Source organism: Thunnus maccoyii, chromosome 3 (genome assembly GCF_910596095.1).
Source record: "Thunnus maccoyii chromosome 3, fThuMac1.1, whole genome shotgun sequence".
NCBI lineage: Eukaryota > Metazoa > Chordata > Actinopteri > Scombriformes > Scombridae > Thunnus > Thunnus maccoyii.
The window spans coordinates 7,961,948-7,989,037 of NC_056535.1; the positions used below are offsets into that span (position 1 = coordinate 7,961,948).

General features: G+C 40.3%; 3 protein-coding genes across 3 annotated transcripts; 1 reads left to right on the top strand and 2 right to left on the bottom strand.

Moving 5' to 3' along the window:
• Positions 1-782: 782 nt before the first annotated feature.
• On the bottom strand, positions 783-6,260 carry mon1a (MON1 secretory trafficking family member A). The gene is made up of 6 exons (XM_042405843.1): positions 6,108-6,260; positions 5,469-5,620; positions 3,522-3,905; positions 2,643-3,408; positions 2,284-2,431; positions 783-1,568 (listed from the first exon to the last, which is right to left on the bottom strand). The coding sequence occupies exons 2-6, from the start codon at positions 5,590-5,592 to the stop codon at positions 1,428-1,430; spliced, it is 1,563 nt and encodes a 520-aa protein (XP_042261777.1). The 5' UTR covers positions 5,593-5,620; positions 6,108-6,260; the 3' UTR covers positions 783-1,427.
• A 1,516-nt stretch (positions 6,261-7,776) lies between these two features.
• Positions 7,777-12,547, top strand: LOC121893787 (TRAF-interacting protein). Its single transcript, XM_042405845.1, has 16 exons — positions 7,777-7,988; positions 8,171-8,289; positions 8,380-8,437; positions 8,542-8,625; positions 8,752-8,791; positions 8,879-9,006; positions 9,128-9,222; positions 9,488-9,601; positions 9,717-9,804; positions 9,934-10,023; positions 10,109-10,197; positions 10,298-10,453; positions 10,612-10,657; positions 10,749-10,853; positions 10,948-10,998; positions 11,905-12,547. Exons 2-16 carry the CDS (start codon positions 8,192-8,194, stop codon positions 12,010-12,012), a joined length of 1,350 nt encoding a protein of 449 aa, XP_042261779.1. The 5' UTR covers positions 7,777-7,988; positions 8,171-8,191; the 3' UTR covers positions 12,013-12,547.
• Positions 12,275-25,867, bottom strand: grm6b (glutamate receptor, metabotropic 6b). The gene is made up of 10 exons (XM_042405846.1): positions 25,293-25,867; positions 21,329-21,545; positions 20,444-20,579; positions 20,114-20,268; positions 19,619-19,759; positions 19,326-19,526; positions 18,398-18,537; positions 17,068-17,691; positions 16,678-16,989; positions 12,275-14,225 (listed from the first exon to the last, which is right to left on the bottom strand). Exons 1-10 carry the CDS (start codon positions 25,827-25,829, stop codon positions 13,986-13,988), a joined length of 2,703 nt encoding a protein of 900 aa, XP_042261780.1. The 5' UTR covers positions 25,830-25,867; the 3' UTR covers positions 12,275-13,985.
• Positions 25,868-27,090: the final 1,223 nt, after the last annotated feature.

Sequence of the window (27,090 nt, forward strand, 5' to 3'; positions counted from 1 at the left end):
TTTGTCTGGTGGCCTACATGATGCCATAAACTGATGCAGGCGACATACATTATTAGCACTGATTTCTGTTTCTATATTGCTTGTTTTCTTACTGTCATTTTCCTTGTTTCATTGCACTAAAAGGAATTAAAGAGCCTCTTGCACTATTTGTATTTATGATGCTAGAAATCTATAGGTAACCTAATATTTAGGCAACAAGACAGCATGTGGGCTGGTGTGTGTTATGCTGGTCTCCTGATATATGATGGTACTCAGAAATTATTCTGACAGGAAAACTAATCCTAGAATACATTTTATATAAGTACAGCCAAAATATATGTAATACATATCAGAGGATAGTTAAGGTAAGGAATAAAATTATTATCATACTGGGACTATAGTAAGGTTGCCTAGAGCAAGTAATATCACTACAAACTATTATATTGCAACTGAATACTTTTAAAAAGCAGACATCGAGATTACAATAAAGCATGAGAAATAAGGAGTCGGTTTTATTACTTATCATTTATTTATATATAGTATTGAAATTGTGCAGCAGCAGTAAACCTACACTGTTACAACTTTATATTGGCTTTGCACAATGGCCGTTAGTTAAGGCATGATTAGTGGAAGCAGATGAGGCAACAGTGGATTCTTTAAGCAAAGCTGGATTCTGTTAAATACAACGAACCGTTATGATTAGACACGAGCAGGACAGATTCACACAACAGCTTTCCTGTTATAAGTATACAGAATATTTAAAGTAAAATGCTACTGGACACTGGAAGATTAATGTATTTAAATTAAGATTCCGTCACACTGACAATGACATATTTTAATACAACTGACAGCAGTAAACTCATGAACACATTTGTCTTGGGAGTGCATAGACATAAAAAAAAAAAACAATAATTCCTTAAGTTATCATCATGTAAAGAGAAAACAGGAATGTGGTTAACCCATATCTGGACAGAATGACTGCGAACAAGAGGATACATTCTACTGCAGGTCTTGAGAAAATTCCAGTTTTCAAAGTCAAATTTTATTCTTGATTTTTAAGAACTGATCTCATAACATTAAAAAGACAAAGACAGCATTTTTCATACTTAGAGAAGCTGTTACAGTAAAACATAAATCGTTTACAGTATGTCGTTATCGTGTAACTGATGGTGCTGATGCTGCTTCCATCTCTCGTTATCCAAATTAAAAGTTATAAAAATCTAGACAGCTAAAATACAGCTTTAATTTAACTTCATTGTGATATCTGCTTTCATAGCAACTCTGTGAATTACATCATAGAGAACCCAGTATCAAGAAATGCATAGCTTTGACAAGTGTATGTAGACACTGAACTGACTTCTGCATCATCTACAGCTGTTGTTAGCACCAGGCCAGTCGGTGTTCAGGGTGACGCTTTTTGTCTCAGAAGGTCAGCCAGCAGCGAGGGCTCAGTATGTGAGAGGGCTCAGGATGAAGAGGCGATCCTCCTCCTTCCTGATCCACTTCAGCAGTTTGTTGACAGCAGATATGGCCAAAGCCTTGGTCCCCAGCGGACTGAAGCAGAGGTAGAGCTCAAAGCCACTTGTCACCTGCAGGAAGAAGGTAGAACGAAGCAGGGAGCGTGACAGGGATGTGGTGAGTGTTGCAGTATTTTATGACTGCTTTGGCTCATTTTTCACAATATTCAATGTGCAAAACTCTTAATGCAAAGAAACAAACTGACTTGCTGAATTCTTCTTACCTTTAAACACAAAATGCACTTCTTACATTAAGTGCAAATCACATGCACTAAATGTATTAAATGTCTGTTACAGCAGGAGTGTAAACTGTGATTTAATGTTATCTGCTCTCCAGCATTACTATAACGTACAGTATTTTAGATATTTAAACTTACAAGTGATTGAAATATTTACATAATATCTGACAACTCTCTTAAAAAAAACTTTGTGGTTGATGGGGAACTGAAAGTTTCCACATCAAAAGGTTTGCATCAAAAATGAAAGTTTCCAAAAGCCACTCTCTCTCTGCATCATTTCAAATACTGTCTTCTACATGAATTGCATTTTTTTCTCATTACTATTTGTATAGTCTTGAGGAAATGACCACTGCGGGATGAGAAGTAGTATTCTGATTTTTTTAATTTTGTGTGCTATGCGAGATCTTGAGGCCAAAAATACCTATACATAAAATACAGCATTTTGAAAATTGAAACTCTGTTATGAAAATTGAGCCAGACGAATTGAAAAATATTGTAAAAGACTTTCTTGTAAAAGAAAATGTCTCATCTCACAGTGCCAAGCTTACCCATGCCAGCAGGTTCTCAGTTTCACTACAGCGGTAGAAGGAGCGGAGAGGTCTGGTTGGATGGTGCAGGCAGCTGTGAAGGTCCTGATACAAACCCATCAGCCTTTCCTGCTCCTCATCAGACTGGTACACATCAGGAAACTCCGGACTGGAGGAAGAAAAATCAGAGTATACTGAAGATTTGTTCTCCAAAGAAAGCCAAAAGTTAGAGAAAATAGTGTAAAAATATACTTAAAGGGCTTGAAAGCATTTGAAAGATCATTCTCTTTGCAATTATAGCATATACCTTAATGTAAAAAAAACAATGAAATAGATTCCAACACATGCTTATAAGACATTTCAGCAGACGTCCTTCCCACCTGGTGTACAGCCCCGAGCTCTTTGATTTATACAGGAAGTGTCTGAGCTCTGGGATGCCGACCTGCGCCACAGAATAGCTCGGACATTTGAGCGCCTCCTTCAGGGCCTGATAGGCACTGCGCTTACTCAGCCTCTCTAGAAACCTTTGCTTGCAGTCGGACATGTTAAAAAAGTCCTCTCGGTCAGTTGAGACCAGGATGAGGCAGAGCTCGGACGCAGGCTCCAGGTAAGAAATGTGAGCATGGAAAAATCCTGCAGTGTTGAACTTTGGCAGACAGATGGGCGTCCAGCCTTCACCCTCTCGAAAGGACGAGGAGGAGCCCACGAGGTTGAAGACCAAGTGCAAGTCTATGTGGTGCAGGAACTGGTCCTTTTTCCTAACCAGAGTAACCAGGCGGTCTCCTGCCAGCAGAATGGAGAACACCAGGTTTTTGGCTTTGGCAGCCTGCAGGCTCGATGAGACCACATCCCTGGCGGAGCTGGGCAGAGGCAGACAGGTGACGGCGCTGAGCAGCAGGCCGGGGTCACGGTCCAACCGATGCAGCAGGTTGTCGGTGAGATACTCGGAGCCGGCCAGAAGGCGTCGCAGGTCATAGTTCTGCTTATGCTGGAAGATGTGGTTGAGCTGAGTGAGGGTGAGCAGGCTGACGATCTGGTAGTAGATGTACTGCAGCTCCCGCAGCAGCTCCTTGTCTGACTGACAGGTGCGAGATACGCCCACCAGGACCAGCGGACTCTTGGTGAGGAAAACCACTTTACATCCATCTGACACAAAAAACATTCACAGAGTTAACATGGATTCAACATGTTTCCTTTCTGACATACTTTATAAAATCATTAATCTTTACTTATGAAAAAGAATCAAAGTATATTCTGACCTGCATGGATGGAGCGGATGATGTTCTTCTCAGCCTCAACGAAGGATACGAGGGCCATCATCACGCCCATGGTGCTGGAAAGAGCCTCCTCTGTGCCATAGCGGGTGTAGATCGGCTTTCCAGCCTCACTCAGCACAAACACATGTTTTCTGTGGCTCCTCCATGCCTCACTGGACACATCCTCCTCCTTAGTCCTAGTCTCTGATGAAACGTCGTTGTTGTGTTGCTCCTCTATGGTTTTCTCTCCCACCAGCACTTTGAGCTCCTCTGCACACTCGCCTGATTTGTCCAGTTCAGTCTCCCTCCCTGCTCCGTCCTCAGCCTCAGCAGTCAGATCTTCAAAGGACTGCGCATGGACAAACATAGCACTCTTCTGGCCAGCCCCTGCGTCAATGAGAGAGTAATGATCGCAAAATGTTTTTCAGAGCCTCAATAACAGATGTTTGATTCAGACTGACTAATAACTCCTTTTGTGACAAAACAAAAACAAAGAACCATAGAACTACTTAGGGCTAAAACTTTCCAGAGTAGCCCCAGTCAAGGGAAATTAAGAACCTCTCGTCACAGCTTATTTAATTTAGACAAAGTAGGAGGCAAATAGGGCAAGTCTGATAATGAGTCAGCTAGCTAACACTGCAAACATGTTATGTTTATCTCCAGTAGAGCAAATCAAGACAAGTGACATCAGAGGCTTTGGATTTGTTCAAGCTGGATGTAAACATGCTTTTACTGTGACACACTCAGATGTCTGTTTTCCAGATGTGAGTGAGGAGATGGTCGATATTATTAGAATTCTTGTGAGAGTTTTTTTCTTATATTGTTGGTGAGGCAGGGAGTTCATGTTAATGTTTTTATGTTTTTCAGATGCTGCATCTTCCAAATGATACCGGCCACTAAGGTGGAGAGTCCAAAACCAATGATGCACTCAGGTGCTCCTTGTCAGTTCATGACGTTAAAAATTGCCCTCAAACACCCAACAAAGTGAAAATACTGGGTGTGAAGTGGAACGCAGGCAAGTCATGCAGATTACAAAAGACACATTACTGTGATCATTTGTTAAACATTTCTGAACACAAACAGGATGTGCATATCTATGCTGTGTTTCTCCCTCTCTCTCTTTCTCTCTCTCTCAAATGTCAAATGGAGAACTTTTAAATTAAAAACAGTTGATTCACAAGTTAATCCGGTTTTGTGGGGGTTGCCTAGCAACAGCTGGTCAATAGGAAGTCAACTCATGGAATACTTTCCTCCCACGAGGGAAGGTACAAATAAGTAATACTCCCATTTTTGTCACGGTACAATTATGTATCCATTTATAATCAAAATTATTGCAGGCATAGATTTTGTGTGTCTCTTTTGCAAAAATGTGGAAGATTCAAGCAGCAAACACAGAATCTTTTTTTTTCAATATTGCTGGATGTCAAATGAGGAAATAACAAAAGGTTTAACTGCGTGTTGCAGGAGAGTTATTACATAAGATTCAACTGTTTTGTCATGAGGGAGGAGCCAAGAGACAATGACACTTACATAAAGTTACACTAATTTATTCAGTACATTCATCCACTTATCTGGCCTCAAGACTTACAAGTGTTTAGGTAACACATTACTTATCCATGTGTGCAGTGCTGTCTTTCAGACTCTTTTAATCTGGCTTTGTCTTCATGTTTTTATGTTTTTTCCTCTTGTCATATGTGTTGGCATGTGGTGACTATTAGGGTTTCCCCTTTGGGGATGAATAAAGTATATCTAATATAATCTAATCTAAAGCCTTTGAAATAATGACATTGGCTAATTGCTGGGATTTACTTGATGTTGTGACTAACGGCATTATGAAGAGTTCATGCTCTCTCATTCTGCAGTGGTTCAGATTCATATGATTTCTATGAAATGCTGTAAGTCTGACTGACGGTCTGCAGAAAGTGTTGAACGAATGTGAGCCGGCCTCACCTGGTTCAGTTCCCTCCACCAGACCTGGTGTGGGGCTGTCCGCCCTCTCACAGCGAAGGCGGTCCACTGGCGCCAGGGTACCATTCTCCCATGACGCAGCAGCCCTTTGGGCTTCTCCATCCATCACTGCTACTGAAGGCAGGGACACACACCTTGTAGGACACACAGAGGAGAGCTATGGGGCCAAAGGTCAACAGCTTCGTGACACTGTGACTGAATCAAGCTGGTCGTGAAGTACTATTATGACATGGCTACCAGCACGCGAGTCATTAACATTTTATGGTCTGACTTTTACACTTTCTACATTTTCAGAACTTTTGAGCTAGTTTCACTCCTGTTACTATGACTGGTGTGAAATGACATTTGAAAACAGAATAACAGACTTCTCTTACAGTAAAACATTTATCTTTCGTGTTTACACGGTTGTGTTTTATATAAGTCATATGTCTTCGTGTTTCACAGCCCTCAGTGGAGAAGTCAGATGTGCTGATGCAGAACTTCAAAGGTTACTTTGACTGCTAACTTTAGCAGATAATAAACAGTAAGTTAGCTCAGGCTAGCTCGGTCTGGTTTAGTTGCCTTCATCCTTCCTGATAAACTGCTATCTTGACTCGTTTTAAGTTATTTCTAAATTGTTACCTTTCATTTCCGGAGCTGTCTGCATTTGATTGTTGTGTTCCACAACCCGCTTGTCACAGTGACTGCAGCTGGCTAACTAGCAGAGCGGAGATCAGATCAGACAGAGGTACTTCTTCTTCTTCTTCTTGCTAGTCAACATGCGCTGCAAGGTTGCGGAAGTAGGAATTGTGGGATATGAAGTTTTCCTCCGGAGAACTGCTCTTGGGTTAATAAAAATGCCTATTTAATAAGACTAAAATAAAAGTAAACTAGGGCATTAATCGAAACACTTGTGAATCCGTCCGATAAAGTTGCATATTGCATTAGGTCATTTGTGCTGTTATTTATTTATTTATTTAATCTTGATGGTGCATCCAAGTCACTTGGCTAGTCGCAAAATTAAACGACAAGGAAATGTGTGATGATAAATTTTAGCTTCTTTGATGAAAACATCATAAGTTTTAAATAAATTCACCGTTTCCAGTTTTGAATAACTCACTAATGCATTGAAATTACCTTGCGAGACAGCTGGATTCGCAAGATCACGACATCACGCAAAAACCACCTCGCAAGTTATTTTTAAATTCAAGAAAGATGGACGTGGAGTTATTAAATTGACATTATTTTTCATCTGAACTCTTACTATTATTATTTTCTTTATGTTGTATGTCCTATGTCATGAATACGGTTGCACTTTGAGTTTCACTATAAATGAAAAGTTTGGTACTAATCAAATGTATCATTATTATTATTATTATTATTATTATTATTATTATTATTATTATTATTATCATTGAAATGTGTCCGCGTATACGAGAAGCCCCTGAACGCACCGTGTGTTTGAACGTACAGCGGGGTGACGTGTCGTGCCAAAAAGTGATCGTCCGCCACTGATTGCCGTCCGCGGGAGCGCGCGCAACCTATTAAAGCTGTAGCCCAGTTTATATACGTCTACAGCTGCTTTTATCTGTCATAACGTGCAAATACACATAATTTTATGTCCGTGGTAATATCAAAGCAAACAACCTTTCAGTCACACGGTAGGAGCTGCAATCACTTTTTGGCGAGTGGAAAACTGGTAAAAAGGACTTGGTGGGCTATAATCATTAAAATTTAACACTCATGAATTAAACCAAGTCATTCTGAGGCATAAATAACCTTTGTTGCAATCACTTTTTGGCAAATGGAAAACTGCCTTTTATGAGTTGTAATTGGTCTATTGCTGCTTGACTCAATATTTAAACTGGTAAAAAGGACTGCACTGGTTATAATCTGTGGCACAGAGAAGATAAAATAACTCAGAGTTATAAGTATAATGCAAAAGAGATCATTTCTTTATTGTATATATAACCCATTCATAATTCATGTTAATTACAGTCTAGTTTCCAAATATAGATCTAAACAAGGATATTAGACATACCAAACACATCGGAAACAATATTGCCTATAATCACATAAATGGCATGCTTACTTACTTTATAAACTACAAACACTTCTTTGGCCACCACAGTTGTGACTATTCAGTTATGAGAAAAGTTGAAGTTTCACAAGGACACACCTTTGCTATTACCACGGTCATGAAGTTATGTGTATTTGCACGTTATGACTGTTTGATCCATATAAAAGTGTAGGTGTATCGGAACTGGACTATAAAGCTTTAACAGGCTGCGCGCGCTCCCGCAGACGATCAATTTTTGTTCCCACGGGCTCCTGAACGCACCGTGTGTTTGAACGTACAGCGGGGAAACAGCAGCGATGGAGCAACTATTGTGTTTGTGTTAGCAAGCCAAGTTCTGTCTGTGAGAGTCAGCATAACTCCGTTAAAATGACACATTCATACATATACAGAAAAGACTGATTGAAGATGCTCGATTTCGCGCTGTAACTGAACGTCTTTATTTGGTAAGTATGACGACTGTTGATAAGGCAGCTAACGTCAGCCATAGCTAGCTAGCATGGCGTTAGCTCATGTTAATGTTACAGCCTCAGCTAAAGCTATACACACGAGCACAGGTACTCTGAAATAATGACACAGGTTGTACGTTAAGAAGTTTACTTAATACGCTTTTCTGTGTGCTTAACAGGGTGATTTTTGTGGCACAAAAATGCCTATCCGAGCATATTGTACAATATGCTCCGATTTCTTCGATCACTCCAGAGATGTTGCTGCCATCCACTGCGGACACACTTTCCACTATGAATGGTAACTTGTTAGAGAAAGTCAACAATACCACTCACATTCTTGTCACGTTTTAAATGGCTAATTGTTCCCTTTATCTTCTCCTGCTATCAGTCTTCTTCAGTGGTTTCAGACAGCCCCCACAAAAACATGCCCACAATGTCGGAAACAGGTACAGTATGCATACACATGTTAAATAAACTGTTGCACAGTGCAAAGACTGGACCGACTAGACAAAGAGGAAAAACTTAAGACACTGTTGTGCTCTGTGTGTAGGTCAGCACCAGACACATTATCAGCAAGCTGTACTTTGACATTGGTGGAGAGGAGGAGGGCACGACGGACCCAGAAAGCTTGCAGGTACAAATTACATCACCTAAATAATACATGAATTTGATATTCAAGGTTGTTACTGGGACACTGTTTGAGCTGAATTAATTTCTGATATCATATTTTTGGTTCTCATTGTGTTTCTCCCTTCCTTAGAATGAGCTTGATCGAATGAAGGCCCTCTTAAGTTCTAAAGGTAAGATTCGTAACTGTTGTGAGATGATGCTGGTTGATCGTGAAATGTAGACGGCACTAGTTCATTATCTGTCTGATCAATTGGTAGAGAGAGACTGGCGGGACAGACAGAAGGTGGTGGACAGTTTGAAGGACACTGTGGACAAGCAGAGGAGAGACCTGGACAGTGTGCGGAAAGAGATAATTGAAAAGGAGATGCTCTGTTCTGCTCTCAGAGTAAGCCATCTGTTCCTCATCATTTAAACCCATTTTCTGCGCTGACTCATCTCCCATGTAATCTCTGAGATGGTCCAATGCATTTATTTGTTTTTCATTTATTTAATTTGCCCTCTCACAGAAACAAATGACATACCTGGAGACACAACATAATGATGCTCAGGCTGCCAAGGAGGAGGCCCGCAGACTCAGGACCAAAATGAAAACCTTTGAAAGGTATTAAATAAGTATTTTCATATTTACACTTCTAAGTATGGCCACATTTTGATTATCACAATATATGCTGCAAGTGTACTGGGAAGAAAAACTGTTTTAGATTGTCTTGAGTACCTTAATATTGATTGAATAAAGCTACTTTTGGGGCAGTTGGGGCTCAGCTACTTAGCTAGTATGACAATATTGTTATTAATATCACCCAGTTTCACTTTGCACTGTCTTATTGCTTCCTAAATGTTCACTAATGCTGTTTGTTTGGCTCCAGTCTGGATGTGTTGTTACAGGGCCAGAGAGCAGATGTGGAGTCCATGATCAGGGATATGGGTGTCAGTCAGGCCGCTGTGGAGCAGCTCTCCATCTACTGCATCTCCCTCAAAAAGTAAGGAGCCCAAGTCCTGTTGGCCTTAGAAGTGACACATCATTTTCAAAGTCGGAGTGTCAGTCATCATTAATGTGATTTTCCCTGTTATCTCTTCTTTTTCTCTTTTTTTTAGAGAGTATGATAATTTAAAGGGAAGCCTTAAGTCTTCAAATGACATGTGTGAGAAGCTGAAGAGAGAAGTGCTCACATCAAACAACAAGGTAACTTTGTTTTGATAAGTCACTAATCATAGAAAAGCACACATTAACACTCTGAGGAATCAATTCATGAATGCACACTGAATGTCTAAAAAAAAAAAAAAAATTATTTTTTTTTCTTTTCCATTTTAGTTACAAAAAGCCACAAAGGAGGTGAATCAAAGTAAAGACGATATGAAGTCTCTGCAGAATGATCTGGCCAATGCTGACAAAGAGATCACTGTAAGGCAGAGCCAACAAATTTGCTTCTGGTTTAAATATCAGAGGAATCCATCTTTGTGATGCCTGTATGCATATCTGTCCACAGAGTCTGAAGAAGAAGGTGGAGTTTCTTCAGAAGACTCTGAGCACGCCAACACGGACAAATGAAGCCCTCAGTCGGCTTGTCTTTGAAAGGTCAGCCGCTGGACCGTTCTTCTAACACTTTTACGTATCTTTCATGAAAACATGAGCCATGTTTGGATTTACTGATGAGGTTTCTCTGCCTACCTGTCAGCCCGGCTCCAATGGAGCTGAAAAAGCCTCACCTCCACCAGCCTGCAGACAGCGAGGACATTGACCTCAACATTACCTATGACATCACGACCCCAGATGATTTGGCTAAAAGACCGGCGCGGGTCCCATCCAAGAAGATGCGTCTTGACCCTCCAGTGTAAGTTTTATGCGGCTCATTGTTGGAGTGCGTGAGTCTATCTGTTGTAAAGTGGTTATGGTAGCTCAGATGGCTGAATATTGTCAGATATTGTCTTTGTATACTAATGAATTAAATAGAAACAGTAAAAATAGTATTTAAAATGCCTCATTTTTCAGGTCATCTGTGTCCAAACAAAACGAGAAAACTTCATCTTTAATCAAGGTAAGTTTTTTAATCGGTATCAACAAGGTCCATTTCCAAATCTGGTGTACATGTAACAGCATTTTTTTTTTTTTTTTTTTTCGTACCTCAGGCTCGAGATGAGGATGTATCCATGGATCCATTTTTGAGGAACTCCCTCCTCTTCAGAAAGAAGACTTTTGGTAGCATGTTGGACCCTCAGAGGAAGCCTGGAGCTGTACGTACAACACAACCTGCACTTCATGTCTGATGTTTTGATATGTCATTTGTCCATATAGTGGTTTGATGAATGAAAATGTTTCCCATTTCAGGTGAGAACTGGTTATGATGGATTAGGAGGACGAACTAAATTCATCCAACCTGTATCCTTTTTCTCTGTTTTGTTGATTATGTTTTAAACAAGTCTTTCTAATTTTGATCATTGACGGCAGAGCTGTTCTTTTTTACCAGTTTTTGTGTTGAATATTCATCTTTGCTGTGTCAGGACTTACATTTTGTGGAATATTGATCCATATAAACTGCCTAGTTATATGTAATAGCACTGTAAATAAGCTTCAGGACATTCAAACCTGACATTCAACAATATTTAAAGCTTCACTAATCAATATTTTTGTATAAATAATGGATCAAATGACTGTGTGATATGAAAGGTGTTGCTCGTAGTAATGAAGACACAAAGAATTACCACCCTGCACTTTCTTTTAGCTGGACCAAGCTTTCAGGGTCTTTTTTTAGCACATTGTTCTGATTTTTTTGGCCTGCAACTTCACTCTCATCAACCTTGTTACCGGTCACAGCAGGCAGCTTTTTTCAGCAAGAAAGCTCTAATTAATCTGCCCAGCATCAAACAGATGATAAGAATGAGAATTTAGCAACAAGCCGGTGAACACAGTGAAGCATCAAGCTACTAAAGAGAACAAAAGCAGAACGAAATGAGAGTTCATATTGGACTTAACATCCACCAGGTGGCAACAAGTTAACTCCAAGAAACGTTAATGTATCTGCTGGATGCGTAAATAGACAGTTGTTTCAGAACAACATGATGAGATGTCAATGTTTTGTTTTGTTTTGATTTTGTTCCACTGCCATCAAGTGGCAAAATCAATCAATTAATACAGCTTTAAATAAAAATGCAATTATTTATTATATTAGTTTTGGACAATTCTGGGTGTCAGAGAAAAGTCCTCCAAAAATGATAAAATGATCAGGACAGATAAAACATCTGTAACCTAAACTGCATAATTCCTTAACCAAGCACTGCACTTCAGTCTCCTTTAGCAGAGATTCGCCCACTGATGAAAGCTAAAAGGAAAAAGGTGACCAGGCCTCCACCCAAGATCGCCACTTGCCTGACTTTGGACAGCTTCCTTGAGTAAATGTTGAAGACCTTCTCCCCGGAAGTCGAGGCAAAGGTCAGGACGTCGCGTGTCAGGAGGCATGTTTATGCCGCTCCGGCACATAGAACCAGCCTGGCAGCGGCTCTGCCACTCGGCGCCAAACAGAACTTTCAAACTGCATTTAGAAGCAGTAACTGACCTCCCACTTGACAACAGATGCTGAATTTTTGATGACGTCACCGAACTGGCTGTACATTTCTATTTGTTTTGACGTGAACTTGTATGTGGTGATTGTGTTTAACCCTCAGCCAGCTTTTTCTTGCTGATAGTATGTCGTAGTTATGTGGATGTCTGTATGTGTTTGAGACAAACTAGATATATGAGCGCTCTGTTATGTCATCGAATGTTTATCACTGATACATCTTGCAGTAAAAGCTATTTGACTCTACTTCGAAAAATAATGTTATTTTTCGCACTAACGCCTACATGTGTATATAATGGAGGTATTTTTTTTGTTTTAATGGTACTGCCAGATGTATACCAACTCAAATAATAAACAATATTTTTTTATTAAGGTTTGTGTGGGGTCTACAAACAATTCCCTCTTAACTGTGCTTTTATTCACAAACATTTCACTGAGGTGGGCTCTCCTGCAGAGGGCAGTACAAACACTGTTTTCTCACATGAGGATATGGATCTCCTGCATTGTGAGGAAACATGCACTGCACAGGGTAACTGCTGGATCCATTTGTATTGAAAAGGCTGCGCCTCTATAGAAGGAGATCCCCTAGAAAAAAATGTTACTCAAAACACCTTCAGTAAAACCTGAGTTGTACATTGAGATCAAGTAGCAAAAGGTGCACTGCAAATAATATACTGGCAAAGACGAGAGTGTTGTTAATTCAGCCTCATGTTTGCAGAAGTGAAGATTATCAAGTGAAGCTTTCTAATAAGGTTTCCATGCATGAACCTCACAGCAGCCTGTGTGTGATTTTGGCGTGTTGCCATTCAAACTGGCCTTGAGCAGATCACTTGATATTTTCACAAACAATTTGGGGAAATGCCAAACATTGTTTTGCAATGTGGAGAAAAGTACCAGGTAGAACATAAATATCCTGTTCACAATCACTCGTATCCTGTTTGAACCCTTAAATTAACAGTCACTACAATGAAAACCAGTTTGTACCATCATGATTGCATACATTACACTAATTCAAATGAAATGCTTTGTTGCATCAGTGGTTGTATATTGATGATTTTCTGTGAGTGATCACGGTTATGTGATTATTGGATCTTCCCAGGGGAACTTTTCAGAATCAGTGACAGGACATGGTGGTGCATTTTTAAAAGTGACTTCCTTCCAGTGCAATCAGAAGAAAAGTTCAGAGTCACAACACCCCGTACAAACAATATTTCAAAACATTCATGTACACGTAAAACACACAATCCATGCAGTGCTTATGGAGCCAGTAAACAATATGTTTCATTGACCTCGAGGGATTCCACATACATGTACATCTTCCTGTAGGGCAAAGGTCGCCATTTAAGCTCATCTTTTTTTTCTTTTTTTTTTTCCTAAACAGCATTTCCCAGGGAGAATTACAACTAACAATACCTCCATGTCAAGTTGAGGTGTATATGTGGATGTTGTTACAAAAGAGAAAAAAACTTCAGTGTTGCTAGCAGTCCATTCAGTATGGCTCAACATCCTCCCAGTGTCCTCCTTATGTGAAAAGCAATTTTTTTTCCATCATATTTTCTGTTTCCTTTCGTGCTTCTTTCCAGATTTTGTAGCTCTGAGTTCTCTAAATAGGTGTAAAAAGAAACAACATCCAGGAACGTCTTTGCTGGTTTCTCAATCCATGTTTCTTACTTAAAGGGGAGAAGAAAAACAAACAATCCAGCAAAAAAACTAAATGCTGATTTTTTTTTTTCTCACTGATCAGTGAGGTAATGTGGGCATCAGTGACATTAGGTGATAAATACATGAGCCCAGTTTCATCTTTGTTGCTTCACTGTGATCTGTCCGGCTCGATCTTGGACTCTCCGTTCTGTTTGTCGTTGGACTTGGTGGACAGGTGCGTGGACACGGTGGCCGCCTGCACTACGGCTTTGAAGCTGCGCTTTCTCTTCTGGACGTTCTGCTCCGGGTGGAAGATGATGACGTAGACCTTGGGGATGTAGAGCATGCCCAGTGACACGGTGGCGCTCAGGCTCATGGACACTGTCAGGGTGGTGGTCTGGATGAACATCTGTAACAGAAACATGGCAGGTCAGAAAGACCTGGTTACAGTTCCTGAGAAAATAATTGATAGATTTCTGTACGTTGACTGCTGAGTATCATGCATGATCCATCAGTGTGTGTCATTAAATAATTCATATCATTATGCACAGGTTCAAGAAAAGAGACTATATGTGATCTCACCAGTTGTCACAATGCAGTCTTTACAATTTTCATTCTAAAGCACAGGAGACAGTGTTTTTCCCCTGATGAATGATTTATGACTTGGTATATGTAGTCAGGAAAGGAGACTCTATTTATGGCCTTTGACCACGTCTACTCTCTGTTGCTCTTCCTCTATTGCAAATCCAACAGTAATAATGAGAAGCGACTTCTCATGAGATCCGCCTCTAATAAATTATGAACTCATTATTCAAGGAAACTGTATGTGTCATAAATAAATCAACCCATATATGCCATAAATAAGATATACAGTATTTGTGCCTTAAATAAGTCATAAATTGTATACTACCCAGCACATATCACATATATATCAGCAGCAGCAGCACATCCTGGTGTCTGAGTCTAATGTCCATACAGTTTCTTTTACCATCCTTGTCTGCTTTATATCCTTCCCTCTCAGTGATCTCTCCATGTCTATAAGGAGCTGTGGTGTTTTATGAGCAAAGTGCATTGTATTTCTGTGGTTATGGCCCGAGGCGAGCTGAGAGACACAGTGAATGGTTCTTCCATATGCAAATACAGACATGAAGCAGGTGGTAGAAGGTAGATGTGCTCGCCTGCACATGGTCCTGCACATGATGGCAGCATAACAGCCGCTATTTTCATGAGCCAGACAAAAGTTGGGCTCTATATTTAGATATTTTTTCTGAGTGATGATTAATTGAATGGGATGGCTGAATTGGTCTAGGAGGAGTCCCTACCGTCCCTCAGCTCATCTGACCTCCTTTCTCTCCCTCTTTTTCTTAATTCACTTCATTTCCATTCGGAGGAGGTGAAAAGACTTTGAAAGCACCTCAGGCTTTAATTGTTTCAGCCTGACTGATTCTTAATACAGCTCTCTATTAGTCAAAGCATATCTCTGTTTTTCAAATTCTCCCCCAACAGTCTCGTACTTTGTGACGGCAGAAATAGCCCACAAGCTAAATTAAACTCTGCCTTTCAGTACAGTGGAGGCAGGATGTCCTGTGAATACAGCAGGAAGCAAATATGGTATGACAGGCAACAAACTCAGATTTCACTCTAAATATCTGAGGGATTCTGTTACTCTCTTACTATTAGTGTGTTATCGTGTGTTGCATAATTTGTGATTCACCTCAAAACCACTAGCATGTACATTAATATATAGGATGTACAGTAAAGATCCTTGCGATTGATCATAAAGAATAAAATGGAATGATATTTAACATGACATAAAATGAAGGACTTAACAACTTTACAAACTAATTTATTAACCAATCAATTAATAGATCGTACTAATAATGACTTGATAATTAACTGGACAATAAACGCAGGGATTAACAAAAGACTGGGTGGCAGAATTAATTTCTGTCAGAATTAATTAAGTTGCACGCGTGGTAACACCGCCTACACATTCAGGTGATGGGGGCTCTTGTTTTTTTTCCAACTTTTCTGAGAAAGAGAAAATAATCTGCAAATTAAACATTGAATGAAATAATTATTGCAGATGTAGCAATCTATTTTTTAATTGCTCTAATTATCAATTCATTTCCGTAGTAATTTATGAATTAATTATTTATTATGAATGTTATTTTCATCTATTCTTTCATGGATTTATTTATTCATTAATCATTTTCACTTTTTTGTCAAATTAAAAAGTTTGATATTAACAGTGGTGAAAGAAGTATGGAGATATTTTAATGAAGTAAAAGTAGTAATACTACATTATAAAAATACTACATTACAAGTAAAGGCCTGCATTTATAATAAGTGTTAGAAGCAAAATGTACAAAGTATAAAAAAAGGAAGTGGCTCCTGTAAAAATGTTATTCTATTATTATTATTATTATTATTGATGCATTAACGTGTAAGCAGCATTTTAATGTTACAGCTGGTTGAGGTGGAGCTAATTTTAACTAGTTAATATACTATTTGGCAGTTCAGTCTGTAAATACATCATATTTTAGAAGTTGCTCGTGTTTTGTATGTAAAATTTTTCTTTTTTTCCCCTAACTTCCCTCTGAAATGTAGTGAGTAGAAGAATAATGTAACATAACACGAAAATTACGCAACTAAAATACCTCAAAATTGCACTGAAGTACAGTGCTTGAGTTAATACCTGATATAATTGTTGATGGATTCAGTTTTTCATTTGTAAAATCTTGTATCCATCCCTATTTTTATTGTTCAAAAAATTAAATATCAGTTTATGAGCATTTGCAAAGCCCTTGGATTACAGACGAAGTGACCAGTATTGCCTTTGAAAATACTGAATTTCCCACCTTCTCGGTAGACTGTGCAGTGCCAAAGAAGATGGGTACAAAGGCCAGCCAGATGATGCAGGTGGTGTACATGGTGAAGCCAATGGGCTTGGCCTCATTGAAGGTCTCAGGAACTCCTCTGCTCTTGATGGCGTACACCGTGCAGGTGATCATCAGGACGATACTGTAGCTCAGACACAAGATGAGCGACAGGTCAGACATGTCACACTTGAGGACCCCGCGAGCAAACTCTGGGTTTGGAGGCTTCTGCTCCTCGTAGTCGATGATGGTGTGGGGGGGCATCACACCAAACCAGATGAACACCCCGAGTAACTGTAAAGAGAGGAGCGCTCGTTAGAGTGTTACAAAGGATCTGACTGTTCTCTGTAGACGAAGTACACACACGCTTACCTGCACTGAGATGAGTATGAAGGTGATAATCAGCTGAGAGGTGGGGCTGATGAACTTCGGAGGTGTGACCGACTTCTTGCCCTGTTCAAAGATGCGGTAGATCCGGTTCGTCTTTGTAAGCATGGCGGAGTAGCTGATGCTCATGCCGAGCCCCAGCAGTAGCCTGCGGAAGGCACACACGGCCACACTGGGCTCTGCAATCATGAGGAAGGTGATGAGGTAGATGAGGAAGATGCCCGTCAGCAACACGTAGCTGAGCTCTCTGCCGGAGGCCCGGACGATGGGCGTGTCGTTGAAGCGGATGAAGGTGACGATGACCCCAGAGGTGGCCAGGATGCCCAGGATTGCCAAGAAGACAGGGATGATGGCCCAGGGAGAGCTCCACTCCAGTTTGATGATGGGCGTGGGCCGGCAGCCTGTACGGTTCTTCAGAGGTCTCATATCAAAGGGGCACATGTCACAGTTGAACTCGTCCAGCAGGTACTGGTAGCCATCACAGAGCTCGCAGTGCCAGCAGCAAGGGACGCCCTTCACCATCTTCTTCCTCTCACCAGACTCGCAGGGGAAACTGCACACCGACTCGGGGACCTTGCGATCACCGCCTGACCACTGCATCTCCTCTGGCTGGGATGGATTTACAAACACACACACATACACACATTTGTAATAATATAGTTGACATATAGTAAGCACAGACTAAGACTTTTAGAAAAGTGCTATTGAAGGAACCACAAACTAAGAGAAGAATGAACATGATACATTGATGAATGTAAAGGAATAATGTAACATTTTGGGAAATAACCTTATTTGTTTTCTTGCTTGAGAGTTAGATGAGAACACTCATGTCTGTACGCCTACTATGTAGCTGGCTAGGGCCAACAGCCATTTAGCTTAGCATAAAGACTGGAAACAGGAGGAAACAGCTAGGCTGTCTTTTGCCAACTCCAGGAAGTTACTGTGCCTAGTGTAGAAATAGTCTGGCACACGTAAATAAAAAAAAAAAACAATTCTCACACTTTGTATACTTTGGATTTTGTACAGATTCAATAAAAGAGATTTAATATGTTAATTAGTAAGCTTTAGAGGTGCAGGTGGGAAAATTTAGTGACCTTTGGGTAAAGTCAGGCAAGCGTTTCTGTTTCCAGTCCTTATGCTAAACTAAGCTAAGCTAAATGGCTACTGGCTCTAGCTACATACATGTAGTTAGCCTACAGACATTACGGTTTTATCACTCTTCTCATCTAACTCTTGGCAAGAAAATGAATAAGCGTATTTCTCAAAATGTCAAACTGTTTATTTAAAGTTCAAGTTGACCAAAAGCAATATTTACATTGAGTCGTAGGTGGTTTGTCCATTGGCCAATAACCCTGTAGCCAGGGTTGCTGACATTCGACAGCTGATACTGGAAGATGTCATATCGACCAGGAGCGTCTCCATTCTCATTGAACATCACACCTGTTCCTGCACTGCCTGTTTGTTGGAGACAGAGTTTTAATGACCTGTGTGCTATCAAAAACAGCAAAGAAGTGAGTCAGGGGGGACGAGGAATACAAACTCTCTAAGCTGGAAACATGCAGCTCCATCTTTAGTGGCAGAGAAAACACCCACATGCTGTTGAATACAGCTTGTGTTTGCTTTCTTCAGTCTTGTGCAGTCATGGGAAAACTGAGTGCAAGATGCTCTTTAGTGAAGGCTCTCCTCCACGCATACGGTCTTTCAGTGCACTCTGCTCTGTTGCCCTAACGTGATTGAATGTTCCTCTCAGCTCCCTGCAGGCGCTCAATCAGAAAAATCTTCCATACAAGCCAAGGTCATCCAGCAAGAGGAGAGCAGTAAATAGGGTGCTTTCATAGAACACTTTTTTTTCCTTTTGCCAAACTGACTTTTTTATGAAAGACTTGGATGAAAAGCAGGAGCGTTGTGTATAGGGAAGAGCGAGTAGGCAGCCCTAGGGAGGGGACGTGCTTTGAAGAAATGTGCTGTGTTCCATAGCTAGGTACATTAGCAGAAACATCTCAAGGCTTCCGTCGTCAAGCTGACCTCCCTTCTACTGTTTTCTTTTTAAATTTTTCTTCTTTTCAAATCTGCTGCAGCCATGGTGAGCAGTAGTAGAAAAGCAACATTTTTTCCTACATAAGTCCACCATCTTTCAAGGTTTTTCCTCCAAGAGAAATTAAAAGTTTGATTCATCAGAATCATGACACGTTATGAGCAAGATAAAAAAAAATAACCTTACAGATTAAATGTTAACAGCTCACCATTGAAGTTGACAGAACGAATGTATTGGAGGAGCATCCGTCCTTCCACAGGGTCCATCTTCTCGCAGACACCCATGTAGCCAGGACACAGGTCCATATGCATGCTGTGCAAGGCGTGGGCCATGGCATATACAGCGTCAATCACAAACTGCACCTTGCCCTCCTGTTCGTACTGAGAATCTCGACTGATTCTTTCTTCACCTGGCGGACAACAAAAGTGTCATATAGGTGACAATGAAGAGACACAACTGCTCAGAGAACATGTATCCCCTGTAACATTGTATCATACTTACTTGTACATTTTCTTCTACCAAGTTCATATTTGACACCAGGGCGAGTTAGTTTGCACTTGAAGTCGTCTTCCCAGAATTCTGCAAACCAGATGTTTCTTCTGTTGTTTTCCAGAGATCTCGAAGTGAAGTACTGGTCAAACCCTGAATCATATCACAAAAGGGTCGTATTTAATATATTGTGAAAATGGCACACATCTGTTGAAACACAGCACTCATATCATATCAATGTATCAGTAATCATACTATGCTAAGATCAGCAAAAAATATCTATTTCTTACGCATTGAATGATGGCTGTGTCTCAGTTTTTTCATTTATTCCACACAAGCCCTTTGAAGCATCAGTGACAAGGCAGAAATATCACTATCAGACGTATCAATCATTAATTTCCTTTATTTATTGCCTTGATATTGGACTCATCCATCAACGTCCAGTAGATATTCTGTTGCATCCAGTTGGTTAGAGTTAGATACTTTGATTTAATAAATTTTTCCTACCATCAATAGAGGCTCTTTTGGGCAGGATTGTGACTGCACCTTCGGCCACCTCCTCCAGGTCTTGAATGGGGGAGTTTTTGGCCCCCCAGCTGTCAGAGCCAACAAACAGGAAGTGACCTGTCAGGTTGGCCTTTTTGGCAGCCTGCAACACTCGCCTGGAAGGAGACAGATTACACTTCATCTCACCATTTCTAATTAAGTGTGCTTATCAAACAGGAAATGTAGGTGGTTGGATGCAGTCAAATACAATTATATATAAAACTGTGTGCACATTTCATCATCAGACTGATTTCCTTTCACTGATATGACGTGCAACAGAGCTTGACTAACTTGATGTCGTCCTCATTGGCAAAGATGATGACCCCGCGGGCGTTCGATGTCTCCATCAGTCTCTTGATGATCTTTTCAAACTCCCCTGGTCTAGGCTCTCTGGGAATCTTTATGGACTGTGCAATACACAGCCCTCCTGTGTCACACATATAGAAACATGTTGTCATTGCCATACTTTCTGGTTATCTCCCCTCTGTGCACAATATAATATCAACAATATCTACTACAACAACGTAGCCAGTATTGAAACTATGAACTATGTCTCCATGTCAACCGAATTTCAAGGCAGTTAATCTAATGATTGAGTCATTGAGACATTTGACTTTTGACATTTAACAGAACCACAAATGTCAACCTCATTGTAGCAAGGGGCCACCAAAGTCATCAGGGTTCATCATCCGGGGACCGTGATTGTTTGTACAAGATTTCGTGCTGATTCATTTAGTAGATTTTGAAATATTTGACTGGAAAAGTGAAAATCTTTGACCTGTTGTGGTATTATAGAAAAAGTCTGATGATTACAAACTTCAGTAAGATTCATCGTCTGAAGACCCTGGATGTCTTTACAAAATTTCATGGCAATCCATCCAATAGTTAAGATATTTGAGTCCAGAAACAAAGTGATGATTGGCAGTGAGATGTAAGATTGGCATTGCCATCCTTACAGAGATGAGCTGTCCAGCATTAACGATGTTTGATGATATGGAATTTGAACTCTAGTAACAGCAACTGAGCTTTTAAACCCACATGAGATGGTTATTTCTGTTTGCCCTGTTAGTCCTTGTGTATTAAGGGATTTTTAATGAGTGAGAACAACACAGCTTGATAAATGAATAATCCCTTATTGTCACAGAAGTGAATTCAAATCACAGACAGACACACAACCTGCTTCTCTGGATATCTGTTGGAAGGCATCAACGCCACTTTCTCCATAGTTGCCCTCGGAGGCCAGCGTGGAGACATAGTTCCAGCCCATGGCTTTAACAATGTCCAGCATAGCCTGGGCCTGGTAGGAGTCAGGCGGCACCACACGAGAGAAGAACTCATAGCGGCTGTTGTCGCTCAGCTCCGGGGCAGTGGAGGCATAGCTGATCTGGGGGATCTGAGACATACAGATGGGTCAGTGGTGACGAAAAGATTAGGTCAAGTGGAAAATATGAGCAGCACTGATTATTAGGCCAATATGAGAATATGTAGGTAAAAAGAATGACAGGGAGAGGCAGTGAACCATGCCAGAGCATGATGCACCACTTACTCACAGACAAAAACCTTAAGAGTGTCTGGCGTTCCACATTAATGCTGTGAGCTGACAAGTTGCAGGACACTAATGTCCCAAAACTGCACTATCATAGAGAGCGTTCATCTCTTGAACAGCCTGTGTTCTCAGTAATTCTCAGAACTGAGACAAATTTGCATTGTGATCTGCACAGAGCTGATGTGCACTGAGGATATGGCCAACTTCACTGTGAAATACAGATGGTAGGAACCACAGCTGTAAAAGCATTTGTTTGGGAGGGAAAAAATGGATGAGAAGATTAATTTACTGGTGTGCTACTTCTTTAATGACACAGTTTATGTCAACGGTCTCAACCCTGACCCTGCTAATGCTGGTCCCCATGCGTGGCTTAACGTCGGGCCCTCTGGAGTGACGAGGAGAGAAAGGTAGACACAAGGGGTAGTGAAGGGAGAAGGAAAGAGGAGCGAGAGAACCATTTCACAGATTATCTGGAAGGATTATAGGGGTTTTAGTCAAATTACGTTAAGCACAGAGGGAGAGACAGAGATCAAGAGACTAGAAAAAGGTTAGCATTTCTCAGCTGTAAGCCATACAATATATTTAATTCTGATGGCTGCATGCAGCTTAAATTTGCTGCTCTCCGTTAACCCCATCAAGCTCTGGTCTTCCTTCCCTTTACAGACCATATCCTCAACTGGGGGTAAACTCTCCCGCCTCTGTGTGTGACTGACAAGTCCACTGAGTGACATATGACATCAGTGACCACGGGAGTCTGTGTCAGCATCTCCATGGCCAATCAAATCAGTGTTTGCGTACAAATTTGTAATGAACAAGACAACATAATCCTTTCCAAATTAATCCCACAGAAAGCATCTGTACCAATTCACTCTCTAAAATCAATCAGCCGTATCAGTGACACAAGGATCCCCTTACAGCCCGGTCCTGCTGAGATCTCACACATCAGTAGGTGATTTAAAACTGTCCGTAGTATTCTAGGATCCAAGCCAAAGAGATTTGATTGTGACTTGATGTTCCTATTAAACATTAAGTCATAAGCATAAACATATTATACTGCAAGGGTATAAGATAAAGAAATGATGACAAGCAAGAGCTTTTATGATTCTTGATTGGTGTATTATGATCAAATGTTTATAGTATTGTTTACTGTTTATTCAGTATTCAAGTATTAAATGTGCCTCCAGTCACATCATGAAATGTTCAGGGAAACTAGATAACAGGATAAATGTTTTCCTTGCACCTGGCAGCAAACTTGAAATATTGAGGTTTGAGAAATTACAATTTAACATCACAGTCTGCCGTTGCTATGACTTCAGTGATGGAGTGCACTGAAATATTGGATGGCATTAATTAATAGCTATTATTCTGATCAGAGCTGCAACTAGTGATTATTTTCATTATCAAGTTTTTTGTTTTTGATTGATTGTTACATCTATAAAATATAAGAAAAACAGTTAAAAAAAAAAAAAAAAAGTCCAGTTATGTCTTAAATTTGCTTATTTTGTCTAACTATCAGTCAAAATCCCAAAGATATTCAATTTACAATTATGTAAAACAGAGAAAAGCACCTTTATTAATAATCTGTTGATTGACTGATTAATTAATTGTTTCAGCACAAATTGGGAATTTCATAAAACCTTTGTGGAGAAAAGGTGCTGAATAAATATACAGTATGTGTTGTAATTGAACCAGCTCAATTGTAGATGTGTAATGATGTAAACTCCATAAATTGATTTAAAAATACACTATGTTTTTTTTTTTTTAAATGTAAAACAGCCTTCATCTGGGCCAACAGTTTGTGCTCACCTCTTTCAAAACCAACTGACATGATAACAGTACGTCTTGCAGATGCTGAAACATCTCCTGCTGTGGTTAAGAGCAGATGTTCACTGTACACTATAGTGAACATCAGTCTAGAAGCATCCACAGTCCGGAGAGCAGCACATATGGACGGTGGGAGGAAACACACCATTTAGCTAAATCTACTCCACACCGGCCAGGCCACAAGTTGCTGTTATCCTGGAACCAATGTCATCCCGCTGCCCTGATGCTCTATTTTCAGCCCAGGGTCCTGAGCTGCTGAGAGGGGCTTAGTGGAGGTTGGGATCTATAATTCTGTAGTTAACATCTGCCCTGTATGCAAGCTGCTGCTCCTTGGCTGTCAGCTCACATCCTCATCATAAGGAATGCTGCAACAAGTAGCATCCAGGAAATGTTTTGATTTTTATTTGATTTTTTTATTTCTTTATCTCACAAATTCAGCTAATTCAACCCAGGTTGGTATTTATTTTTAGACATTTCTAGGTTTCTGGCAGACTATGTCAGTAAGGCGATGAGAACATGACATAATGTGAGATTTACACAGACTCAGTGTCCCATCATTGCTATAAGCAGTGTAATCAATTATCAAAGGTCAATCATCTGTACAAAAAAAAAAAACCTCAACTGAACACATAACACGGATTAGCCTGCAGAGGCCACCTATGACAATAGATTTACAATCCAGTGAATTATACATCATTTAAAATGACCTGTTCCAAAATCATATCAGGTTGAATATGTGCTGAATGTGTGTCTCTGTGTAGCAGCAGTACAATGATAAGTGCAATATTACTATTATTAAGTATCTCAATGAGAGGATGTTATTAAGGTCCACATTATCATCTAAGAGGAGACTCATGAATAACATTCACACATGCAACTATATCTGCAGTGAGCTACATGAAGAATACAAACAAGCACAGATAAAGTTAAATAAGATAGAAGGTAAAAGTCTGAGCCAGTTTAATCACCAAATCAATCTCAAAAGCAGAATTGTGTGTGTGTGTGTGTGTGTGTGTGTGTGTGTGTGTGTGTGTGTGTGTGTGTGTGTGTGTGTGTGTGTGTGTGTGTGTGTGTGTGTTTGTGTTTGTGTTTGTGTTCAGGCAGTTCCTTTTTCTGGGCAAAGCTGGTCACTGATATCACTAAATGATGTTAAACGTACAAAATACTGGGGACATATTCCTGAGTGTTGCACCTGTCGTGGCACAGTCCCAGCTGACTCACAGTTTGAAAATCATTCTCTAACTCAATGATTCCCAGTTGTTTTTGGCATGACCACTCAAAATGAAGCAATTCTACTTGTGACCCCTAATCACAGGTTTGGGGGGATGGGATTCATGTCATTCACTTGAATGACAGTGTGGACATGGGTCATCAGGAGTTGGACCAAAGAGTGATTTTTACCTCTAGGATTATTTCATTTGAGGGACTTTTAAGAGGCCTGAAAAGGTGAAAGTATGTCAAAAAAAAACAGACAAGATTAGAGAAAAGTCAGAAAAATAAACATAATTTTATATGACAGGATTGCATGATTTTCTTTCTTATCCCTTTAATCATCCCAGGGCTCCGTTAGATTTATTTTGAAACCCATAGGGGGTCCCGCCCCCCAGGTTGGGAACCACTGCTAACTCCTTTGTGAATAGATTAAAAGAGGAAGGGATAATGGCTTTCACCTGGTTTAACCTCATCAGCTTACTTACTGAAAAGAGGAGCTGTCCCAAATTTTTTGCCCTTTCACTTTTAAATGAAGAGAGTTAATAAAAGAAGGCTCACCGCAAACAGTCTGAGCACGTTGGCCACCATGATGGACACAGAGCTGCCAGATGCCCCGATCACCCCGACCACCCTCTCTGGTTTGGGGATGATTGGAGGCTCCCCATTTGAGCAGCGCACATCTGAGTTGTCCTTCTGGATCAGGGCCTGGACAAAGGTGAGTGACTGCTCCAGGGCGTAGGTATCTCTGGAGCAGGTGTCCAGGATCCGGGCCCCCAGAGTGATGTTAGGCAGCAGGTCTGGGTCGCTGTTGATCTGGTCCAGGGCGTACAGCATGGCCTCCAATCGATGGATCCCCTTTTCTCTCTTGATCTCCCCGCAGGGCACCCCAGCAGGCCCCCGCGAGTGCACCGGGAACAGCCCACCCAGTTTGATGTCACCCTCGATTTTGATGGATTGGGGCTGGTTGCCCTGCTGGGCCCATGAGCCCGGAATGATGCCCACCAGCAGCACCCACAGCAGCCCAGACCATATCCTGTATCTGGACGATGTACAGAGCCGGCAGCACTGATGGGATGAGCGGGCATCTGATGTCATGATGATGACCAACAGAGGTACTGACAGCACCAGGCCACTCCCTCTACCTTTGACACCTGGAGAAAGTCAGAAAGGGGCTTTAAGGTCTGATTATCATCGCATCGTATTTTTGTATCATGTCCATCATCGTTTTACAGAGATCAAGAAAACTGTCAAACTGCTGCCGTCCCTCAGTCCCCAGTACTCCCCTTAAGTTTCCACTTACTGTAGGAGCTTTAAAGTTATATAAGCTTTACTTCCACAATGACCACATGACATTATAAGCTGTATTTTTGTTTGGTATATCACATCAATGAAGCCATATCAGAAATATTCAGAATCAGAGATATTTTTAATGCTTACATTACATGATATTTTAAATTCTAGATGTCTTTATACAAATTTCCCTGTGATTCTGCATAAAATATTTTGTATCATTGGCATCTTCAGTAGGATTTTGTATATATAGAAATTAACATGTAGAAGTTTCTGTAGTTTTTCTTTTATCTTTTAAAGGGTTCTGTGGGTTTGAGCATTACCTCTGTACAATTTTCTTAAACTGCACCTGTAGTTCTGAAATAAACGTAAACATCTGTTTTGGTGCACTAGAGAGAAAAAAATAAGAAAATAAAAATATCATATTCTCTATATTATATTAAATTTCAATTATTTGTGTATATTATTTGAAGAGACTGTGTCTAAGGAGAAGATTTTCGACAGCACGGACAACGACAGAATGAATATTGGAAGCTTTTATCATGCAGAGCTGAGAGCCCATGATGGAAAACACTATAAATTTTGCAGAACAGAAAACATCAACTGAACCATTGCAGCATTTCATGCTCCAAAAGCTGGAGCAGGTTAATTATATCTGCATGAGGATCATGGACAAAATCCACTGTCATCATTCACACTAAAGCAGAATCATATCCAATGGAATGTAAAAATTAAATTGCTGAAAGCGCAAATTTATTTAAAAGTTTCCCAGCAGAATTTGGGCACTAGAAAAATATTTGAGTGTTTATGAACTAACTTGAAATTGTTGAAATCTTAAATCAAAATGTATAAATGTAACATGAATTAGACATACATATTGACAATTTGCATGCTTACAGATTTACTTTCTTTTAAATTGCAATCCATTATTTATGATGCTGCATCTTTCTGTTTTTCTGTACCGCACTTGTGAAGTTGAGTTCATGGAAATCAGTTGAAAAGATTCTCAAAATCAATAAGACCCAAATGTGAATCAAAGCTGTATAATGCAGCACAACTTTTGCAG